At 42.3% G+C, this 21,361-nt stretch overlaps 1 protein-coding gene across 1 annotated transcript in view; it reads left to right on the forward strand.

Annotated features, from left to right (window-relative positions):
- The window catches only part of tspan18b (tetraspanin 18b), a 32,245-nt gene extending 11,181 nt beyond the window's left edge, over positions 1–21,064 (forward strand). Inside the window, exons 2-9 of the mRNA XM_020658334.3 lie at positions 8,180–8,260; positions 16,021–16,116; positions 17,276–17,470; positions 17,768–17,842; positions 18,126–18,224; positions 18,477–18,653; positions 19,353–19,436; positions 20,169–21,064. Of these exons, the coding sequence (XP_020513990.1) occupies positions 8,258–8,260; positions 16,021–16,116; positions 17,276–17,470; positions 17,768–17,842; positions 18,126–18,224; positions 18,477–18,653; positions 19,353–19,436; positions 20,169–20,216 (777 nt within the window). The 5' untranslated portion in view covers positions 8,180–8,257 and the 3' untranslated portion in view covers positions 20,217–21,064. The remainder of the gene's footprint in view (positions 1–8,179; positions 8,261–16,020; positions 16,117–17,275; positions 17,471–17,767; positions 17,843–18,125; positions 18,225–18,476; positions 18,654–19,352; positions 19,437–20,168) is intronic.
- Positions 21,065–21,361: the final 297 nt, after the last annotated feature.

Here is a 21,361-nt window from a genome sequence, read left to right on the forward strand (position 1 = left end):
TTGTCAGTAGCTCCTAGCTGAAAGAATTTTAAGTAAGCTCGGCAGCTGTTATTTTACTATTCAGAACTTGTTATCTGCGTATGCTGCATGAGCAGGTTCATCAACAAGCTGCAGTGTTTTAAATTATGGCTGTTTTCGTATTCCTTTGTGTTTCAGTCTTAAATCAAACCATCATTTTAAAAGGTTTGACCCCACTGTTTCCGTTGTTCCACTGACCACATTCTTCCCCACACAATTGCCTCAGATCCATCATGTTTTGCGGTGTAAACCTATTGACTTGTGTTTCTTTGGGGACCTAATCTTGGCCCGCCTCCAAGCAGCTCAGTTTCCATCCTCTCCCCATCTTTCCTCTGTCTCCCATAAATCAATGTGTTGTAATTGCATAAACTCCCTTTCCCACAGCTCGGTCCGGCAGCTGAGCGAAAGTGTTTCACTATCGGCAGTTAACCTTAACCCACTGATTCCCACCACCGCCTTGTCCTGGCTTGTGAAACTTTTATTTAGGCCTTTAAATATCTCTGTTTGCAGAGCTTTCTTTCATTGGTAATGTTTGATGTTTTATGCATTGTTTTTCCAAGCAGCAGGGTGGTGGAAGTTATCTCTCTCACAGCTGGTACCTAATGTTTACATCTGGCTAATACACTCTAAGCTCGGCAGATTAAATCTCATTTCTCTGAGTGCTTTTTGTGTTGAGCCAAGCATGATTTCTCCTGACGTCTCCCCTCTCGTGGCTCCCTCGGTCTGTCAAAGGAATGTTTTTTTAAAGCACTTCTGCGTTTTCACAAGATTGTACCCTGGAAATTGTCCAACCCTCTTTTTCCACATTTCAGTCCCTCCTGACTTTCTCCTGGGATTCACTCACAGGCAGGAGATCTCGTCAAAGGATTTTTTTTCAACTATCTGTGCTGCAGGTACCGAGCTCAGAGTCATCCAATGTGGAGGGAAGTGAACATTTTTTGCAGGAGACCGAAGTCTCTCACTCGTACTGACTGTTCAGAATTCATCTTTATCACGGTCTCATCTTCTGCTGCTAATCCTCCTGCCAGCCGTCTCCTTCTACTCTGCTGCAGATCACGTGTGATAAAAACCATTTTCCTGCCCCTCATACAGAAGCAGAAACACATTTTCGAGCTATTTGGCCATTAGTGCAGACATATTTGACAGTGTGAGAGACAAAAAGCTTGAGTCATTTTCGCTGTGATGTTGTGAGTTTGTCACAGCTTGTTACCTGCTATCACCACAGCCGTCACATACAGTGCTGAGGCAGGATGAAGGATTCAGAAGGATTCAGGGTTTGGCACATGTGCAGCTTTATGAGGAGGTCCCGGTGTGGAGCGCCTATGGGCTGAGGAAATGATCCAGATGCAAAGCTTCTGGCTCTCGTAACCCAGTGGGACACCTGCCCTGCTGCTCCTGTACAGTCCCCTGCAAACTCAGACAACTATCTCCGTGAGCAGCAACTTAAGCTTTGAAATGCTTTTGCTTACTGGTTTCTCTATGCAGCTTTTCTGATTCTCGTGGCTTTTCGGTCCTGCAAAGAAGCTTTGGTTTTTGTGTTTCAAAAAGCACTCGCGCGATAACACCTAATTACAACTATATTTACAAGACTTTTTTTAGAAAGAAATCCTGCTGGAGGACTAAAACAAACAAATAACACATGTCAATCAGCAACACATTGTCCAATGAGCAACCAAATCACTGTTTGTTCGTTTCTTTTCCCGGAAAAAAAGAGAAAAGAAATGGAAAAGGGTTAGAGTAGAAGAAGATAGAGTAGATATGACTGTTTCCACTCATGTTACATATGTGTACTGTACACAGTTATAGACCTTTGAGTTTGTAGGTTTTTCAAAAATTCAATTTTCTTTGAGCTTGACAACACATTTGTTCTTAATTTTATACATAAATAAAATTCAGTATTGTTGATTAGGTTGTTGCAAACTGACTAAACAATAGTCAAACTACTTTGCCAACACATGTGGTCGTCAGATGAGATGACCTCACAACGCACCTGATTTGCTACAACATTGGAGATAAATCTGTGGTCATGTATTTCTGTTTTCTTCTGTCCGTGTTGAACAACAGGTTGATTCCTTTACTTCACTTCTTCTTATTGTTTTGGGCAGAGTTATTGGCTGTATTACTGTGACAATTAACATTGCCATGACAGAGTTATAAAATCCAAAATACCATCAGAACTTTGATAGAAACTGGGCAGCTATCCTGCCATCTGCCTCCATGGATGTTTATACTTTGCGTCGTAATGTGACCCATGTGTTTGTGCTCATAAACAAGGAAGTCATTGTGTTATTTCAGCCCAGTATTTGCAGCATTGTTTTTCCACATCTGATCATGGCTGAAACAACAATTTGAAGCCTCAAACATGCCAAATATAAATATATTTGCTGGATTCAATCAATCAATTAGAGATACTCAATGCTATGTGAATGTTAGTATATTGTGTGCGTTAGCTCTGCTGGGTGTGCTCTGTTAGGTATGCAGTAAAAACCATCAGCAATGGAAACCAGACACACTGGGCCTCAAGTTCTGGGCTGAACTGATGTTTTAACTACCAGGCAAAAATCCAATTGTCCCTCAGCCTATTTTTTTTTTTTTTTTAAGTTAAACTTCCTTTACTGAGATCTTTATTTATAATGATCTCAGTTGTGTCAAGGTTTTGGTTTTCCATTGTCATTGCCATGTGATGTACAGACAACTGCAACGTGGTCATGGAGCAAAACTCGCATGAACAAAAGCGAAACACCACGGCGTTGGCTGAGCTTGCATACGAGCAAAAGAGCTCCAGTTTAGCATGTGGAGGAGTCCAAACTCAAAAGCCTCCACTTGTTTTAATTATAAAAAATAAGCTGCATGTGGTCCCAGTGGGCAGAGAACCTGTTTCCACTTCTTGTCTGTCTTCAGCATTGAGATGTTAACCACATTGTTAGACAGTAGGCTAAACTGCCTAGTGACTATAGCACACAGAAGCATCAATGTGAGGGCATATTCAAGACAGATAGGAACAGTTCTCACTTTGACATTTTATGGTAATAATCATTGGCAAAACGATCCTTGCTACAAAATCTGATTTTTAAGATATATTCAGAACATGATGCGTTGTTTGAATGATTTAAAGAAACATTTTATTGAAGCCAGAAATGGTTACCAGATGTTACCAGCTGTGTCTTTGACACATTTTAAGTGGCGGATTTGACTTACAGGGCAAAAGTGACTGCATATTTCTACAGTCAGTGTTTTTCTATGAGGAAATCCTCATGTTCTTTAGTACCAAATACCCTGAATTCCACCTCGTATGTACTCTTATTGGAGCAGAAATATGTAAAAAAAAACAAAAAGAAAACAACAGCCTGAATACATTTAAAAGATACTGTGGTACAAATGTTTTAAACTGTTAACATACTTGTTAACCTGTAGTCCTGTGCAGGCTGGCAGACAATTCACCATTAATACTGCTGAAACAAATTAATCAATAAATTGACTGTCAGAAGATTAAATGGCATCTTTTTAACATTCAATACTGATGTTTTCCTTTAGCTCCCTCTTCTTTCTGTTGATTATGTGATGCCAACTATATATATTTGTTAGAGACGTTTGAAGACTTCACCTTGGACGTCCCGAGCTTGTGACAGTTATAAGCTTTTTTCAATGCTTTTCATTTTATAGGCGAAAGAAGTAATCAAGAAATTGAAAACATCAGAGGGCAATCCTTTCATAATGAAAGCGATCATTTGTCATTAGTTAGAGTACTCCAAACTTTTCATAAAAACATGTCATTGCTCTGCAGTCTTTGATTTGATTACAATTCTCCCCTGTTGTCTTTAGCGTCCTTATAACTGTGAACAATCATCCTGAGGGAGGACTCTATGCAAACTTTGTCTTTGTGCTGGCAGCTTGGATCTCTGTCTTCTGCGCCTCAATAAGTTGGAGGCTCTGTGAGCTGTAAGCTGCGTGATTTTCAAGCTTTACTGGGCTTTTGGATTTAACTTGGATGGAAATGGTTATCGTGCGGCTGTTCGTCAGCTGTGGGTGGGGGGAGTCGGTGAACAAACTGGTGAGAATTGAACAGTCCCAGCCCCCTCAGTGTATGTAGTAATGAACTCTTACCTTGCTTTGGAAGGCTGCACTGCTGGTATCCTTGCTGTGTTTTTGTAACCCTCACTAAAAAAAGCCTTGCTCTTAATTGTATCCCACGGGGCCCAGAGCTCTCAGTATTCACAGCCTTTCCTGTCCCTTGTTCTGATCCTCCCCCTCTTCCAACCTTCGCCCCATCATCCCAATTCGACAGGTCTTTCCTCTTTAATCGCCCAACTTCAAAGCGGTGTTGTGATGCCCCTCTAGGCCCCCGGCTCCTCAGAGGCAGGGGGGGGGAGCTAGCCTTTGGGGCCTGGGAAGTAGGGTGAAAGTGTCTCGGTGTACAAGCCGGCTAGTTAAGTTAGACAGGCACGGGTTAAAGAAAATAACAACAAGTAATTCAGCTGCTGTTCTTCATCATGTTGTCACTAGAGAGAATTTTGTGTTGTGTAATTATAGAAGCAGGTTTCAGATGTTTTAAAAGCTCCGTTTAAGAACCCTCTAGTCATTCTTTTGATAAGGGCATCTTTGCAGAGGTGCTGCTACAAAGAGAAGAGGCCTGGCTAATGTTTGCCACAGACTTACCCAGGAGGTGGACACAGTGTCAGCTTTCATCAACATCAAAATAGCACCCTATGAACACATTTCCAGGAGCTGTATTCATATTAGGGTTCCCATTTAGCTCAAAAGGATTAAAAGAGAAAACAAAATGCGTTGTGATCTGCATCTTCTAGCTGGATTCACTGTGTTCTCCAAATGTGTGCAGCTGTACTCATTTCAACCTACTGTAGAGTGGGAAACAAAGAGAAGAGCGCTATGGGCTAAGAGGAGATTCTGAGTGATTAATTGAGCATTGCCCCCCGATCAGAGTGTGGGTCGTTTCTCTGTTGAAGTGGTTTATCTTTATCCCTGCTGGTTGGCTCGCATAGTTACATCAATAAATCCAGATGCGCTCAGGTGACAATTCTGCCCTTAATCAAGCAGTTACTCAGGAGATATATAGCTCTCTGTTATTGCTCTTATCCTCATTTCTTTAATATTAGCCTCTATAGCATGATTTAAATGGACTGTCAGAATTTGCATAAAGATCACCAGGGAGAGCAGACATCCACAGCTGTAGATTTTTCTTTTATTGAGTTGTTTGTAAAGGTTTGATTCAGGGCTGTAAAAAAAAAAAAAAGGCCCCACTGGTGATTTATCTATAAATTAGGAGTTGCCTCTACAGCTCAGAGGTTTGCTTTTGTCAACAGCGGTGAGAAATTGAGGTCAGACCCAGCTGCGAGGTGTAGATGGAAGAATTGTCGCTTCCTTCCTAATTTTTCCTGCCCACTTCCTGTCCCCAGAGGAAGTGTCGCCGGTAAAACTCGTGCTGTTCTCTGACATTTGACATCAGCCAAGCTGCCCACCTGGCTGGCAGGAAGAGGCGACTTATGGAGGTGAAAAGAAAAATATATGACAAGTCCCAAGCCGATACTGCATGTAGTAGAGGCCGGGGCTTGTGCACAATTAACTAATTTCTGCTTTAGGTTGCCAGATCGTGTCCAGAGGATATGGATGTTGAAGTGGTAACACTCAACATCCGGTTTGGTTTGAGGCAAGAAATGATGAATCGTGCAAATATTCAACCATCAGTTAGACCCAACCCAAGTACCCTGAGGATAATTAAACCAAGAATACAAAAAAGCTTTTCCCCTGAACAGATCCAAACAGAAAAAAAAAAAAACATGAACACTGTAGCAGCAGGAAGTCATATTTTCACTGAACCGAAAACAAAACAATTTGCAGCCAACTTCATGCCAGGAAATAATAATTTTCTAACCGATTGAGTATCTGTGAATCAAATTTCACAGATACTAATAGCGTAACACTTTCTCAAAGTCTACTTTTTTCATTAAATCACCCAGTAATTATGATGCTCCATGTGATTCAAACTAACATTGCTGAACTCAATTCAGATCTGCACGAGTATTGTTTATTATATATACATTATGACACTCTGACTCAAGACTTTGGTAAATGTGACTAGACTTTTTCATTTTTTCATTTTCCTCTTCTGGCTCTTGTGAATTTGAACTGAGCCGTGGGGAACAACTACATTAAATACTGTATGTAGAAGCACATAATTTATTATGTGCTACTGTCTTGCACACGGGATAGATGTTGGTGATGCAATGATATTGTCAGAGCCTGAAATATCAGCCTAGGCTAATCAATTACTGCTTGCCTTGATGTTTAAATTGCTCGTGGGCTTAAATGTCAATGACTAGCTGGCGAGAGAGATTTATTTAAAAGGAAAGCCATTGAGCGGATGTAGATGAAACCTTTTCTCTGGTGCTGACTTGTTCCGCGCTTTGTCGGACCCTCAGTGGCTTGGCCTTTATCGTTTCCCTCGAGGGGTTCGTCCTATTGTTGTGCTTTCTCAGCCGTCTGCCGTCGATCTCTCTTCTCAGCCCCATAACCGATTCAATGAGGCTCCGCGATTGGATTGGTGCTCCACTTTCCTGTGAAAGGGTTTCCATGGAAACCGAAAAAAATAATGCAGACCCTCAACACTGTTGCTCTCCAACAGCTAATAGCTCTCTAAACAGGGGTCCAGGAGAGATACCTCTGCAACAGGCTTCAGGGTAACATTTTGGCCACTCTGATGCTCAGTACCAGATTACAGGCATGAGGGTGACACTTCTGCACCTATTTGCTGCCGTTATTGTACACTGAAACAACAACAAAGCACTGTGTTGCTTGATGATAACTTTTCTAAGCCATATGTTGAATATTTGGAAGTGAGTCCTTCCTACAATCTCCATCCTTTTGGTTCCCCATGCATGCCTTTAGCGACTTGGGGAGATGTAATTGATTCCCTGAGCGAGAGCTTTGTATCGTGTGAAGTCAAGGCAAGAAAACAGAGTGTATCATCCCAGTGCATCTCCCCTCTTCACCGATTTGTCCTGTCCTCACGCAGGCTCAGATTGCCTTTCCTAGATGTAATCAGAGCCTGTCTTTATTCTGTATGGGGGAGGTTGTGTTGCTGCTGCCACTGTCAGTTGGATTCTGCTTCCTGGTGAATCTGATGTCTGCTGGCAATATGGTGTGTCGGCGGGAAGATGCGGCCGGCTCAATCAGCCAGAATACTCCTGGGATATTCTCCATCCCCAGCCGCTGTCAGAGTGAAAACACCCTGTCTGTATTTCGCCATCTAATGTGGCAAGCGCTCGCTGCATGCTGCTCATGCCTCTGTAGGCAGCTCTTGCCATATTTGATGCTGTAGTTGTCACTGCCAGTGCTTTGAAACCAGCTCCAAAGTATTGTCAGTTGAATCTGTGCTGCTGACTATTTTTGCACATCGGGGCTGGAATACGAGCAGCTTAATTGGCTCTCATCGCTGCATCGTTATATTCAGCTAAAAGACACTTGTGGCAAAGCAGTTTAAAAAACGGGGGGAAAGTTTCGAGTGTTTTTATGGTCATTAGCCACACTTGGTTGGAGACATATCGCACATTGACGGTTAAACTCGGCAATGTCTGGTAAGAGAGCAAGGTATTCTTAATTCAGTGAATAATGCATGACTTCAGACACACATCAAGGTCACATCAGGGGCTGTAAGAGGAGACTGTGGTCTGTTGGATCTTCCAATAAAGAATAATTAACCAAGTGAGAAAATATACGGATTCCAATACCTCCAGGCCGACATTACAATTTTAACCAGCCCAGAATGCAGCCCTGGACTGCTACTATGAAAGACTGTACCTTTTTTTTTTCTTCTACACTTTCCTTGTTAATTTTGCCTTCCAGCCAAGAGGGGAAATATTCTCACCGATAAAACACTCCTGCAGTCTTAAATTAGCTCACAGCTTGAAGCGAGCACTTCATACATAATAAATGCAAACTCTGTCATTTTAAGTGTCCTAGAATTTTTATTTTCAGCAGTTTTTTTTTTTTTTTTTCAAGCTCGCTGTCTTTTTCTGCTTCAATAACTTATCCATACCAAGACAAATGTGGCACTTTCGTGTTTCCTCGCCAGTGCTTCAACGTTTATTCATCTCATTAGCTCCGTCCTAACCTCTGCTTCTTCGCCTGTGCTTCTGTCCAACAGCCCATGAAAACAGGAGAAGAGAGAAAACTGAGAAAAGTCATCAGCTTCACCTGAACGAGGAGGCATTAGCAGATACACATGGTATGTCATTATTTTATCTAATACATTTAAGAAGTCACAAAGGGATTGTATAATTATCATCTGCAGTTTGTATTTCCAATCAGAGGTCTCTATGGTTTCCCTCTGCGTCTGTAGTGTTTGGCTTTTGCAATGAAGGATTTCCACCAAATCCAGCAGTGATTCCACTCCAGCAGAGACATGTTAAATCAGCGAAATAAACAGCAGAAAGCCCTTGTTGACAGACTCTTTTCAGTGAGATGCTGACAGCACAGGCGCAAAGCCATTGTTGCCATTAACAGGAGGAGCAGCGCTGGCGAGAGCTGGAGCGTGAAGCTGGTCCTGCAAACAGGCAGACAAGTGCTTTTGTCCCTTTAGCATCACAGCAGGCCTGCACCGCTCTTTGTTATCCTCTGATTTGCATTGGCATTTGCAACATTAGTATTCCAAACACGGCTCAGCTGTAGACATGTATAGATTGAGAGGTTAAAGGGGAGTTTAGACCCAGACACATCAGTTCTAATCAGTCAAATGACCAGTTTAATACAAATGATGAAGGACTTATTTGGGGAACAAAAGAAAGAAAAATCAAATGAAACTTTCAGGTATAAGCAGCCAACACTGTATATAGACTGTCATGTCTGTACAAGTATCTATTAAATTACTGTTTTTATGCACATTCACAGATTTTACTGACATTTTAGATCTTAAGTTTTCATTTTACGTCCAAACAAAGTTGTTAAAAATATTCCAGCTAAATTGTTGGCTTGAATGACTGCTCATATCTGTTGTCCTGTTGCACTATGTAGAGTCTGTTCCTGGGATTTTGATCATAACATCTTCCTCAACAGATCAATGTTAGCTTAGAAGATTAGATTGTACCTTTTTTTTTTTTTTTTTACCTTAAAAAAAATGATTAACAAACGCTCCTATCAGAAGGAAATTGATATCCTACTAGTCACCAGTTGAAATGGTTTAAACAAATCTATATTAAAAAGTAAATAATCTTCAGAAAAGGTAAAGGGGTAATAATGGATTTGAAGTGTCTAAAAATGTAAATTCTGGTTGGTGTTTTTTGTTTTGGATTTTGAAAATTTCAAAAAAGTACTTTGAGTTCTCTGTTGTGTCTTTCATCACTAGAAGTCTTTCAGTCCTTTAATTTGTAAACAACAATCTTGATATTTTCCTTTTGCTCTGTAATCAAAGTTTCATAGTCACATCGTAACATTCCGAACCAGAACAGTTCAAAGTGTTTCCACTGCAGGGTAAAACAAGATGAAAGACTGATACATTGTTTTGTTACATGCAAAGCACTAACTCACTTTTGGTTTAATTCTATGCTGTTGTTATCAGCGATATATGTGATTTCTCTTTCATCTGAGGCTCCCACAGAAACACAAACATCCACGTTTTTACCCTCAAGGCTTTGTTTTAATCTTTGCCGTGCGCTGGAGTCCCCAGCCTGCAACGCCAATGAGGTTGCAATGTGCCTTTTCCCGTTTCCCTTTTTTCTTTAGGAGAACTTTATGTGAGTGTGTGAGAGTTCAGATGAGTGTGCATGACATATAGTCATCAGAAAATTATAAAAAGAGCTTCTAGGCTTTCTATAGAGGGGGACTGGCTTTATTCAAACTGACATATGCCCTTGAAACACGGTGTGAGTGATCGTTCATTAGACTAATGGCAGGCCGAGCTGTCCCCCTGTCGTAAAGTGCTCGGCTCTGCTCCCTTTTGTTTTCTAACAGGAACTAGTGCTAAGTGTGGACGCCAAACAGCACTCTGCAGACAAAGGCCACTCTCACTCCATATCCGGGTTGCCGTGGAGACCAGGGTCCTTACTTGGGGGTTGGAATGATTCCAACTTGTGTAAAAAAAAAACAACACTAAGATATCAGAAAACTTTGTATTTTAGCCATAAGCAGGTCAAAACTCTGATTATTTATTCCGTTATTTATGTTTTTCTTTGTTGGGATTTGGTGACATACGAACACAGTGTGTGTATTTTGTGCTGTTTTAATGCCCTAAGTGTCCCTTTGTGTTTAATCCCCTGAGGCTGAAAGTGTTGTCTTTCCTTAAATCTCCCATTGTTTACTTCTGCCATCTGTGTTGGAAACACTCTTGATAAAGACATTTGGCAAAGACAACAAGTTCAGTTTTTTAACCTTTGTTTAAACAGAAAAGGCTTGTTTAAATTGAAAATGTACTTTTGTTAAATGTTGACCTGGTTGAGACCGACAGCACAGATAAGAAAGTTTCCAACAAACAATGAGAAGCCATACATACAAACACTACACAGGGTTCACGACTATAATGCCTTAAAAGACAAAGACTAATAAGTAAAGCCATTTAAAATTGATCAAAATTACTCACAATCACAAACGTAGCAGGCAGAGCCAGGCATTTCAAATCACTTAAAAACTTTTAATGAGACCAAGTTAAGTAGTTTCAATGGGGGAAAAAAGTCCAGGAAGAACTCCACAAATATTATAATCGTCTTTCTCGTGAGGTTCAAACGAGACACAATAGAGTGTAAACTGTTCACTACATTTTTTAAAACTTTTTTGAAGAAGAGTGACATTTTATGACATTAACAGGAGGATTTCTGCTCCAATTGAGGGAAAAACCTACCAACGGAAGAACAAGACAACAGCAAATGTAAAAGCAGGATTTCAGGGGAAATAATTCCCCCTGTTGTCGCCACAATAACTAGCGTGCACTTAGTTTGAATTGAGTAATAACTCATTTTTGTGGAAAGCCCCAAAGGCAATGTGTCTTCTTCCAAAAGCAACCCGTGGGAAAAGTCAGAGTCGAGTCTTAACGGGCGGCGGCGGTGCAGAAGTGTTTATGTGCTCATTGTGTGCTGCTACCACATGTCCTCACTGCCAGACGACCAGCCGCCTGAGAGCTAGAGCTCCACGCGATCAATGTATCGTTGAGCATGATGAGCATGTGCCTGAGCCTGGTATTGATCCAGTTTGTGTCTTCACTAGGCTAGATAGAGGTGTGACAGAATTAAGTGGGAATCTGTGTTTTTAGAGAGCATGGATCACACACTGGTGTTCAATAGAAACCAAAATCTGCTCATCTTGATCACATGTACTCTATCAGTACCCCTCCCCCTTCCAATCAATCTTATCTAAAGGAGCTTGAGGATTGATTTCACTGTAGGGGTATGAGCAACTGTTAGTCCCGACTGAACAGCTGGATGTGAGCCCAGTCTGGAAGCCAGGAATGTGGCCTGCGGTGCCGTTTGACAACACATGGCCAGTGTGTTTGTGACTGTGCATTTGTTCACTCTGGGAGTCTTCTCTAGTTAATTAGCTTGTTGTTCAGGAGTGTGTCAGCTGCCCGGTCAGAGGACTTCTGCCTTTGGGGAATCACACAAACTCACTTTTAAACTGAATGGGTCTGGAGGGCGCCACCCGTAGACTCAGATAAGAAGTGCTTGGGATTCACAGCACGTATGGGAACAATGAACTGAAATGATAAATGGCTTTGCAAGGCAGAGAGAATTCATGTGAAACTGCCCAACTTTTTATGTTTTGAACCAGCAATACCTTTATAGTATAGTCCTATATTGTCAGACCCTGACAATGCTCACCAATGCTATACATGCGCGTAAAAAAAACCCATTAAGAAAAACAGACCTGGCTGCAGGATGTTTGTATGTCCCCACATGACCATCCAGCCTACATTTAGACCTTTGCTTTAAGCCTTGCAGTTTCTCCAACTTTCTCTCCGAGTTTGTATGCTCCGCTCTGTGTGTGAGCAACACCCACCCACACAGTGTGCCGCGCTGCCTTTGAGCTACACTCGTACACTTTCTCTCTGTGCTTGTTCCCTGTTGTCTGCAAGCTGTATGCCGTCTAAAGCAGCATACAGTGTGCTAGCTGCTTAGCATTCAGCACACTTCAAAGCTTCTCAGTGTGACAGCACAGCCCAGGGCTCATTCTCTCCTAATTGGAGGTTCATTAAGGGACATGGTGCGCCTCAGGGGAGCCTTCGCTCACTGCCAGAGGAGCCTGTCTTTAGTCGGATTTTTGGGTGTTTACTTGCTGCGGCTGATTTAGGAAGTCATGGAGAAATATGAAAATGGGGTTTTAATTGAGATAAAGGTTGATGTGGCATGCGTGCGGTCCCCTAGTGTCATTGTCGGAGGGTATTAGTGCACTCCAGAGGGAGCTTTAGAGTGACATCCAGTAGTTGAAAAAAACACACCTGCTCCCGATGCATTAAAGAGCTAGAAGACGTCCTCCGTGGTTCAACTACAAGTGATCATTTAGAGGGGTCAATGACATTTAAAGGGGTCAAGTTCCAGCCCTTAAAATCTCAACGGGGTTTCAGTATATTAATGATTATTTGTTATGCAGGCTCATGCTCAGGATGAAGGCAACTGGCTGGTTATTGGAGGGCGGGGGGGGTTGAGTGTGGGGACAGTTTGGCGAGGAGCAGACACTGTGTCCTTGTCGTTGCTGATCCATTTGTCCAGGGCGGTGGCCAGCGGAGCAGGGGAATATGGACTCACTTCATTAATCGTGCTGAAAGTGTCAACTTCAAGGAGAACCACCCGAGGGTGGGCTATTTATATACGGAGGGCTCTGATTGTGGGGCTACATCTTCCTTATCTTTTAATTACAGTGAGTTGACATGACCATCATGGTTGATTGTGTAGATGCCGGACAAAAAGAAAAAAATGGTCTTCTGAGTTTAGCATGAGAAATGCCCGTAGCAACATTTCAGAATTCCTCTCTCTCATACTGAGAAGAATTTGGGTCAGATGGTTTTGCCCTCATTACCGAGCTCCGGCTTCTTTCAGCGCTCGGAAGCTGAAGTATGATCAGGTCTCATTAATCCGCAATCAAACTTAACCATGGCAGACTCCACAAACCGCAGCTGCATGCGGATCAGTTTTTGCCAGGAGTAAACAATGGCATCTTAGTGCCGTTTGGCATTTCAGGATATCAGTAGAGGAGACGCTGCAGACAGTAGATTGAGTTGGCATTTATGCGGTACCTCAGGGCGCAGTCTGTCTCTCAGATTGTCAGATTGAGGATACAAACTGTATTTTCTGACTAATAAACACATAGTCTCAACATATAGCGATGCAGTTTTCTTATTGCTGTGTGTGTGTCATGTTTGTTTATAAGGGGTGTTTTCTTTTTGTTAGTGAATACAAACCAAATGCCACACCGCTCCCTAGCTTGACACCCTTTTTGCTGCAAGAAGATCAGCCTTTCATCTCACAGCCATTTGTCTGTGTTGTTTTAAGACTGCAGCTCCTGGAGTGTGAACCACGTTCCCCATGTCTACATAATGTTCTCTGCTAAATACTCACAGAGAATTAGCGGTCTGATATCCGCGGCTGGGCCGTGATCGATGAGGACCTGCGATCCCATGGGAGTCATGGGAAAGACCAGTTTGTTTACTCTGCACTTTCTCCAGGGTCTCAGTGGCAGTTTGATTTATGTATGCTGCTTTGCACCGCAGCAATGTTATTTGGCCTGCATGGCTAGTAGTCCAACTCATTCTCAAGCAGCAAATGAATTTTAATGCAGAAAAAGAAAATTGGCTCCAGATCTGACAGTTGGTTCAACCTTGAGATGGGAGCGAAGAGCAAAAGGGTGAAGCTGGAAGAGAAATCAGACGTTTTGTTTGGAGAATGTGAGCTCAGACCTGAGAGTTTTTCCAGCCGGCCCTTTCCTCCCTCTCCCTCCCCGTTTCACTTCCTCATCCCCTGCTCCAGTAGATACATTTTGCACTCTGCTATGGGGCCTAGGACTGACTGTGGAGAGCAGGAGGGATGAGAAAGAGCCTTTTCTAATGCTTTCCTGTGAGATGGTAATGTATGCAAATCCCAATTAAGACCTCCTGTGCCCCCATTAGGCCTTTCAGCGGGGCTTAGGAAAGGGACGGGTTAATTAAAACCCATCTCGGGCAAAGAGGCTGTTGGTTGCTCTCAGAGCACCACTAGCAGAGTGATCAATACCTAAGCATATCATTATGATTTAGAGGAGGTGTTTAACCATAGCTCTAAATCAATTTCCCTACGTCTGGAGAGGAAAGGAAAAGAAAAAATAATAAGCTCTCAGGATGGTGAGGGGAGGAAATGTTCTCATTCTGTGTTAACTCGCTCCCACAGCAGACAAAGACTGCCTTCACATCGTTAGCATTGTTCAAATTTATTGTCGCCGCATTTTACACAAGCCTGCAACAAGACAAAAAAAACTTACTCTGGAGCTCACAGCGCTTTGAAAATAGAATCAGAAAGACCCGGAACAACAAGAAAAACTGACTAGAAAAAGATTGGGCTATGACCTCTTTATTCACCAAAAAAAACCATCACAACCAATTGAGAATAACATGTCTGATGCAGTGGTTTAGGGGAGATAATGTGGGTGAAAGGGTCAAGGCTGAATCACATTTGAGTGACGGCAGAGGCCTTTAACTCCTTCAAAGACGGACAGAAATCAGAACTGGCATGATCGATCATAGCCGAGCATCAGTGCTTACTCGGAGCAGCAGAGAGATCAACCAGAGGAGCTCTCTGACAGCGCATCAGGCGCTGGAAAGACTGCCTGAAGATTAGGAGATTTCATTTGAGGGATGTGATGCAAAGTACAGACAAAGGAAGAGGGGGGAAAAAAAAGCCTTTATAACAAAATTCCTACGCACAGGAGCCTATATGTTGCTGCTGAGATGTGTAAACCTTTTTTTAAGTTCCATAGTGGAATAATTTTTAATCCGCTTGTTAGCCACCCTCAATCCTGGCTATCACTACTGCAGAGCAAATTAATAATGACTACTACAAAGCAAAGAGCGCTGGGTCGTCCTGCCAAATAATTAATTTTCCTCTTCGACTGAGACTGCAATTATAGCTGCTTCACAGATTGTTTCCACTACAGTCTTTTTTTTTTTTCTTTTTTTTTTTTTTTACAGAATATGTGGAAATTATTCCTTAGACAATTCCTATCCTCCCTTAGGGGAAAGTCTGGTTCATTTTCAGCTTGGTAGGGTAAACTAATGCTTTAAAGGGGCTCTGTGACGCATCAGATACATTTAGGTGTACAGGGTCAAGGATACTGAGACACCCATGTTGTCCCCTAATGCAGAAGAAGCTTTCTTCATTAAACAGGAGTGCTCCCGAACGGCTCCTCATCAAGGGAAAGTGTTCATGTCAGGCAGAGGGCTCCTGCCTTCTATTACATTAAGGAGATGGTGAAGGCCATAAGTTGTTTGTTAATGCACACACAGTCAGGACTTGTATCCTATACTCTGATATAGACAGCCCCTTGAGCCACACTCAGCACAGGGGCATCCCATCTGTCAAGGGACAGGAAGCGCTGATAGGGAGTTGGGCCATCTGACTTTAAAAGCGCATCTTTAAATTCCATAAGTTGTCACAGTGTGTGGTGAGATGTGTGGTGTCACACTGGGTTGACACAGTGAAGCCTAAACTTAGTTACTCAGGGATTGCTGGGAATCTATAGTGGGTTCAGTGCGCCTGAGGGGAAAATTCAAGGATTTTCAGCTGAAACTGGTCCAAGTGAACTGACAGGCCCGTCTGTGTGTCTGTGTGTGTGTGTGTGTGTGTGTGTGTGTGTGTGTGTTGAATGTTTGAGTTGCAGAACTCATTAAAACTATGAACAGGTTTTTGCAGAGTATTATTTCTTGGCAGCCTTGTCTTGAATGCTTATCCAACGTGCAGTAGAATGGGAATGCTGTGAACATTTGGCAAGATTTGCTAAGTGGTAAGTTGAAGAATGTTTTTGTTGTTTTTATTTCAGGGGCAGGGAGAGGCTTCAGCGCGGGGGACGACCATGGAGGGGGACTGTCTCAGCTGCATCAAGTACCTCATGTTTGTCTTCAATTTCCTCATCTTTGTAAGTATATTTCATCCCTCTCTCGAAGACACTTAATCTTCCTATCTCTGGTGATTCTGTCAATCTAATGACGGGAGATGGGCTCCTGGCTGCCCCCTGCCCGACTCCCTAATGGAGCCACATTTGCATTTCATTACACAGAGGCAATCTTGATTCTATCAAATTCTCCTTTGATTAGATTTTAGTGTGCTGACACACATCTGAGCCACACAGTGCCATGAAGACTTTGTGACTGACACCTGAGTTTATCAGTCCTGATCAGACAATCAAGAGTAATCCCGTTAGTGTGAGCCTTTGAAATGGGGGGGGAGGAGGGTTCTGAGTAAGAAGGTTTGTCTCTTTTCCTGCTTTATTAAGCGCAACCAAACCGTTTAGAGACTCTACTCAGACGTGCTTGTTCAAAGCTGGGGTAATAATGCAACCAGCAGAGCAAAGAATGAACTTAGCTGTTAACATCACTCAATAACATCCAGTGTTTTACACTGCAAGCCCTTTGTTCTTCTATATGGCCATTTCACATTCAGATCCCAACAATCTTTCAAAATGGCGAACCCCTCACCTCGTACCACATCCGCCGCCTTCAATATGAAGAGGTGTTCATTTGCAGGAGCACAGGTCTCCCTTAGATATGAAGAAAGGGATTGTGGGAGACGTATATAAGGCTCAGACCCCCACAAACACACACACACACACACACACACACACACACACACACACACACACACACACACACACACACGCACATCAGTACAGTCTTTTCCTAATCTCTTGAGTCACCCCACGGTGGCTGCAGATAGGGATTTAGTGAAAGGGAGGATGGGAGCGAAAGGGGGCTGCAGTGCATTTCTACAGCAGGTTGGGGGGTTAGTTCAAGCATGGTAGATATCTACACCCACCCCCCACTGAGGCATTATGGCTCTGTAGACATCCAGCCTTTTATCTGACCTCCACTATTACACAAACCTTTCAAGGATTTGAATTACCTGCATGTTTTCCTGAAGAAAAAAATGGCACAATTTTATTTTCCATTATATGACAGCTTGTTGAATGCTCTGTGTGTCACAAAAGATCTGGAGCTCTCCTCTGAGTTCCCATTAATTTTTTAAAATGCAGCCAATTTCTGTTTTGTCTAACAAGTGTGTTCTCCTTTCTCCATCAGCTGGGGGGCTCTTTCCTCCTGGGAGTGGGAGTGTGGGTCCTGGTGGACCCCACAGGCTTCAGGGAAATAGTAGCAGCGAACCCCCTGCTGTTCACCGGGGTCTACATCATCCTGGGCATGGGAGGCATGCTTTTCCTTCTCGGCTTCCTGGGCTGCTGCGGAGCCATCCGTGAAAACAAGTGTCTGCTCCTCTTTGTGAGTGTGCTGATAAATTCAAAATGTAGTTCTGTCTCTGAGCTTGTTTGTGTGCATGCTCGCCGATTATTCTGTCTGTCAGTGTTTTGACTGTCATGTCTGAAACTGAAAAAACCAAAAAGAGCAAAATGCCCCTCTACTTGTCTTCATGCCTCTAGCCTCATGCATTATTAATGCTGAGTGAAGCGGGCACAGCCAGAATGTGATTTTTAAGTGACTGACATGCACTTTTTTCCGACACTCAACCACCTTGTCCCGCTCTTTCTAACTCGCTCTTCTCCTTTTATTTTATTGCAGTTCTTCATGCTCATCCTGCTCATCTTCTTAGCAGAGCTGGCTGCTGCCATCCTGGCCTTCATATTCCGGGAACATGTAAGTCACTGCATATTTGATCACCAGTGTCCAGTAGGTCTTAGTTTTCCATTTTAATACCAAATTGAAGACATAGTGTAGTTTTTGATTTAAAAAGATTTTTTTTTTTTTTTTACAAGTGTTGTGTGGTTCAATTTTCCTCTCTCCTCTAAGCTTACAGACCATTACAAGAGCACTCCACAGATGAAGTATTGCACTCCACGTGTAGTTGGACTCTTGGTGGACAGATATTACCCCTGCGGTGACATTAACCTGTGCTCCTGTCCGTTTTTTTTTTCCACAGCTGACCAGAGAGTACTTCACCAAGGAGCTGAAGAGACATTATCAGGGCTACAACAACACTGATGTTTTCACCTCCACATGGAACGCCATCATGTCCACAGTAAGGCCACAGAACACACGCCAAGAGCTGACATATTGTAGCTTTTACCAACTCATCACTTCCACCGGTAGACTGCAGAGACTGGAAGGTTTTGGCAGCAGGGGGCTATGTTTTATAGATACAATCCTAGACATTTAGGTCAATATTCATGCTGGGATTGGTGCATGGACACACTTGACCACAGACCAGTGCACAAATAGGCACTCAGCAACAAGGGTCTCGTCTACTATTCTCTCCTCTTTCTCCCATCAGTTTGACTGCTGTGGGGTGAACAGCCCAGAGGATTTTAAGGACAGTCTGTTCAGGCTGATCAACCAGAATCACATGGTGCCAGAAGCCTGCTGCCAGCATGCCAGTCAGACCGGGGAGGTGGCCTATATCAGCCGGGAGCAGTGCCTATCAGGAAATATGATGTTCCGCCATAACAAGGTAACTTCTGCCATCAACCACTGAAACCGCCCTCTTTCTCCCTCCTTCCAAACCTCCAGCGGGCTTAATTAGAGCTCCAGACGGTTGAGGGGTGACATCCAGGGGCTTCCTGACTTCTCCATGGCTGATTAGTGCTTCTTTTGGGTGTCATGGAAGGCCATCTTACTGTGTGTGGAGACAGAGTATGTGCATATCTAAGTGTGTGTGTGTGTGTGTGTGTGTGTGTGTGTGTGTGTGTGCATGATTTTGCAAATTGGTATTTCTGTAGAGCATACATGTGTGCGAAAGCAGAGGATAATAACAGTATGAATATGTGAAAATTAGGAGTGCTTCACAGTTCAGCATACACCCACGCACATCCCTGCTTCCAAGTGTGTAAAGAAAAGAAAGCCTCAAAGTGAAATGTAATTACAGTGAAAGCTGATAGGAAGAGGTTTTCACTGCACTCTCCACCTGTTGTTTTTGAAGCCATTAGAACAATGCGCATAGTCTACAATGTGTGTCTCTATTCATTCACACAAAGAGGCCTCATTAAATGGCACTGAGGCTGGAAGTCTTGTTTCCACCTCTTTCAGCTGGGCCTTTGTTCAAAGCCTCACTCGGTTAAAGACGTGATGTTACTTTAATTGTCTCTGTAATTCTTCCAAGTTTATTGCCTGCTAATCTTCTGCTGAGTGTAACTTCTTTGTGTGTCCACAGGGCTGTTACACCGCAGTTGTTGACTACTTTGAATTGTACATCTATGTGGCTGGAGCGCTGGCCATCGTGGTGCTGACCATTGAGGTGTGAAGGGGTTTGTTTTTGTTGAGAAATTCACATTTCATGAACATTATCTTTGTTTCTCCAACAATGTGAATATTCATTTTGGAAATTTAAAATTCAGTATGAAGCAGAGAATATTTACCCTCGTGTGTGGCATTTTATTTGGCAACAGCTCCATCTAGTGGTGAAATGTGGTGCTGCAGAACATTCATTTGACTGGGCTGCATTGAGTTCAGCATGTTAGGGGTTAACCCTAACTCTCACCCTTACTGAGTGATGTTTTTATTTAACCAAGAAAGAAAACTTATTAAGATTTTAAAAAAAAAAATCTCTTTTCCAAGAGGTTCCTGGCCAAGAAATGGAACAGCACAATTTACGGAGTTCCACACAAACAACTAGCGGCCACTCATACAAATACAAAAAAATACACCATTAGACATTAAAAGACAAAAATATCAAATCTAAAGAGCCAATGTCTGTCCAGATCATCCACAAACACATCAGGGAGAACATCTGCAGCCAGATGTGTGTGCCTCCAGGTCATTTAACATCCTCTTAAGAGCATCCAAAAGAAAATAATTCAAGCTGATGTTATTTTAAAAAGATTAGAATGTCCTATGAATGGCCAGGCTGTAAGAAAGACTATCAGATGTACTCCAACTCTTATTGATGGATGGAGTAGAACACTAATGTTTTATTTTGTCTTTTATTATGTCAATGTGCTTATATTTATTTTTTCTGTCTCTTCCTCAGCTCTTTGCCATGGTCTTTGCAATGTGTCTCTTCAGGGGAATCCAGTAGAGCTGCTCCGTCTGTGAACTTCTTTCTTTTAAAGGGAATTCAGGAGAGAAGAAACTCAAATGGACACTTGTAAATTTGTTGATCTGTTTTTCTATTGGAAAATTGGTAGGAAAAAAAACTCAGACTCTTGTACTTCACAGCTGGACTTTTGAGGTACTGGGTGGCAAAAAAAAAGACACACACATATACTTACATAAAGCTTAGGGAAAGTGGGAGATCAGAAATAAAGCTGATGTTAAATAAATTGTGTGTGAAGTGGAAACAGTAATTTTTTGGACCAGGTCTAGCACAGACTGGTGTAACGTGGACTAGCATGAGGACCAGGTGAAGCCTGAGCAGAAGGCACTGCACTGACTTTTGGATGAAGAATATTTATATTAAGTAAAGTTGGCTTAACTGTAAATAATGTGTTTTATGTACACTTTGGCTGCAACCCTCCAAACTTTCATACTGTAAACTGCAAGACACTCCCTCCCTCCATACCACTTTTTTATTTACAGCCACTCTTCTTTTATGCTGTATTATATATGCTGTGTGTGTATGTCTGTGTGTGTGTGTGCGCGTGTGTGCGTGCATGCGTGCGTGCGTGCGTGCGTGTGTGTTTGCGCACTTGTGTGCGTGTGTACATACTTGATGCTCTTTTTTGAATGTGTATGAGCTAGATTGTGAGCATAAGGCTCTTCATGATCCACCCGAGCTTAAAAGCCAGCCTCTGGTTCTTTTTCTATTTGTATGGTGATGTTTATTGCAGTAGTGGTTCCATGTGGTTTTAGGTGGTGAAATGTATGTGTATGCATTTGTATTAGATTCTTGAAAAGTCAATGGCATAAATGGCATTCTAAATGACTGATCTTTTGTTCTGTTGTCTGTTTTGTCTTGCACAATTTAAAACCATTTTTTTATAACAAGAATTAACTATAAGTGTTGTGCTTTGCAAATAGTAATGAGTCTTTGCATGAAAGAAAGACATAGTATGTAAAAGGTTTTTTTTTTAAATATGAATTGTTATTGGATCATTTCATATGAGAACAGCTTTAGTTTTAAAACGTTTACATTTTAAATCAGACAAAATCATGTGTTTGCAGTTGAACACATTTTTAAGATATTTTCTTTTCTATTCAACCTCATGATAAAACATTTTTTTT

The sequence above is a fragment of the Labrus bergylta genome, chromosome 7 (assembly GCF_963930695.1).
Source record: "Labrus bergylta chromosome 7, fLabBer1.1, whole genome shotgun sequence".
In the NCBI taxonomy this organism is placed as follows: domain Eukaryota; kingdom Metazoa; phylum Chordata; class Actinopteri; order Labriformes; family Labridae; genus Labrus; species Labrus bergylta.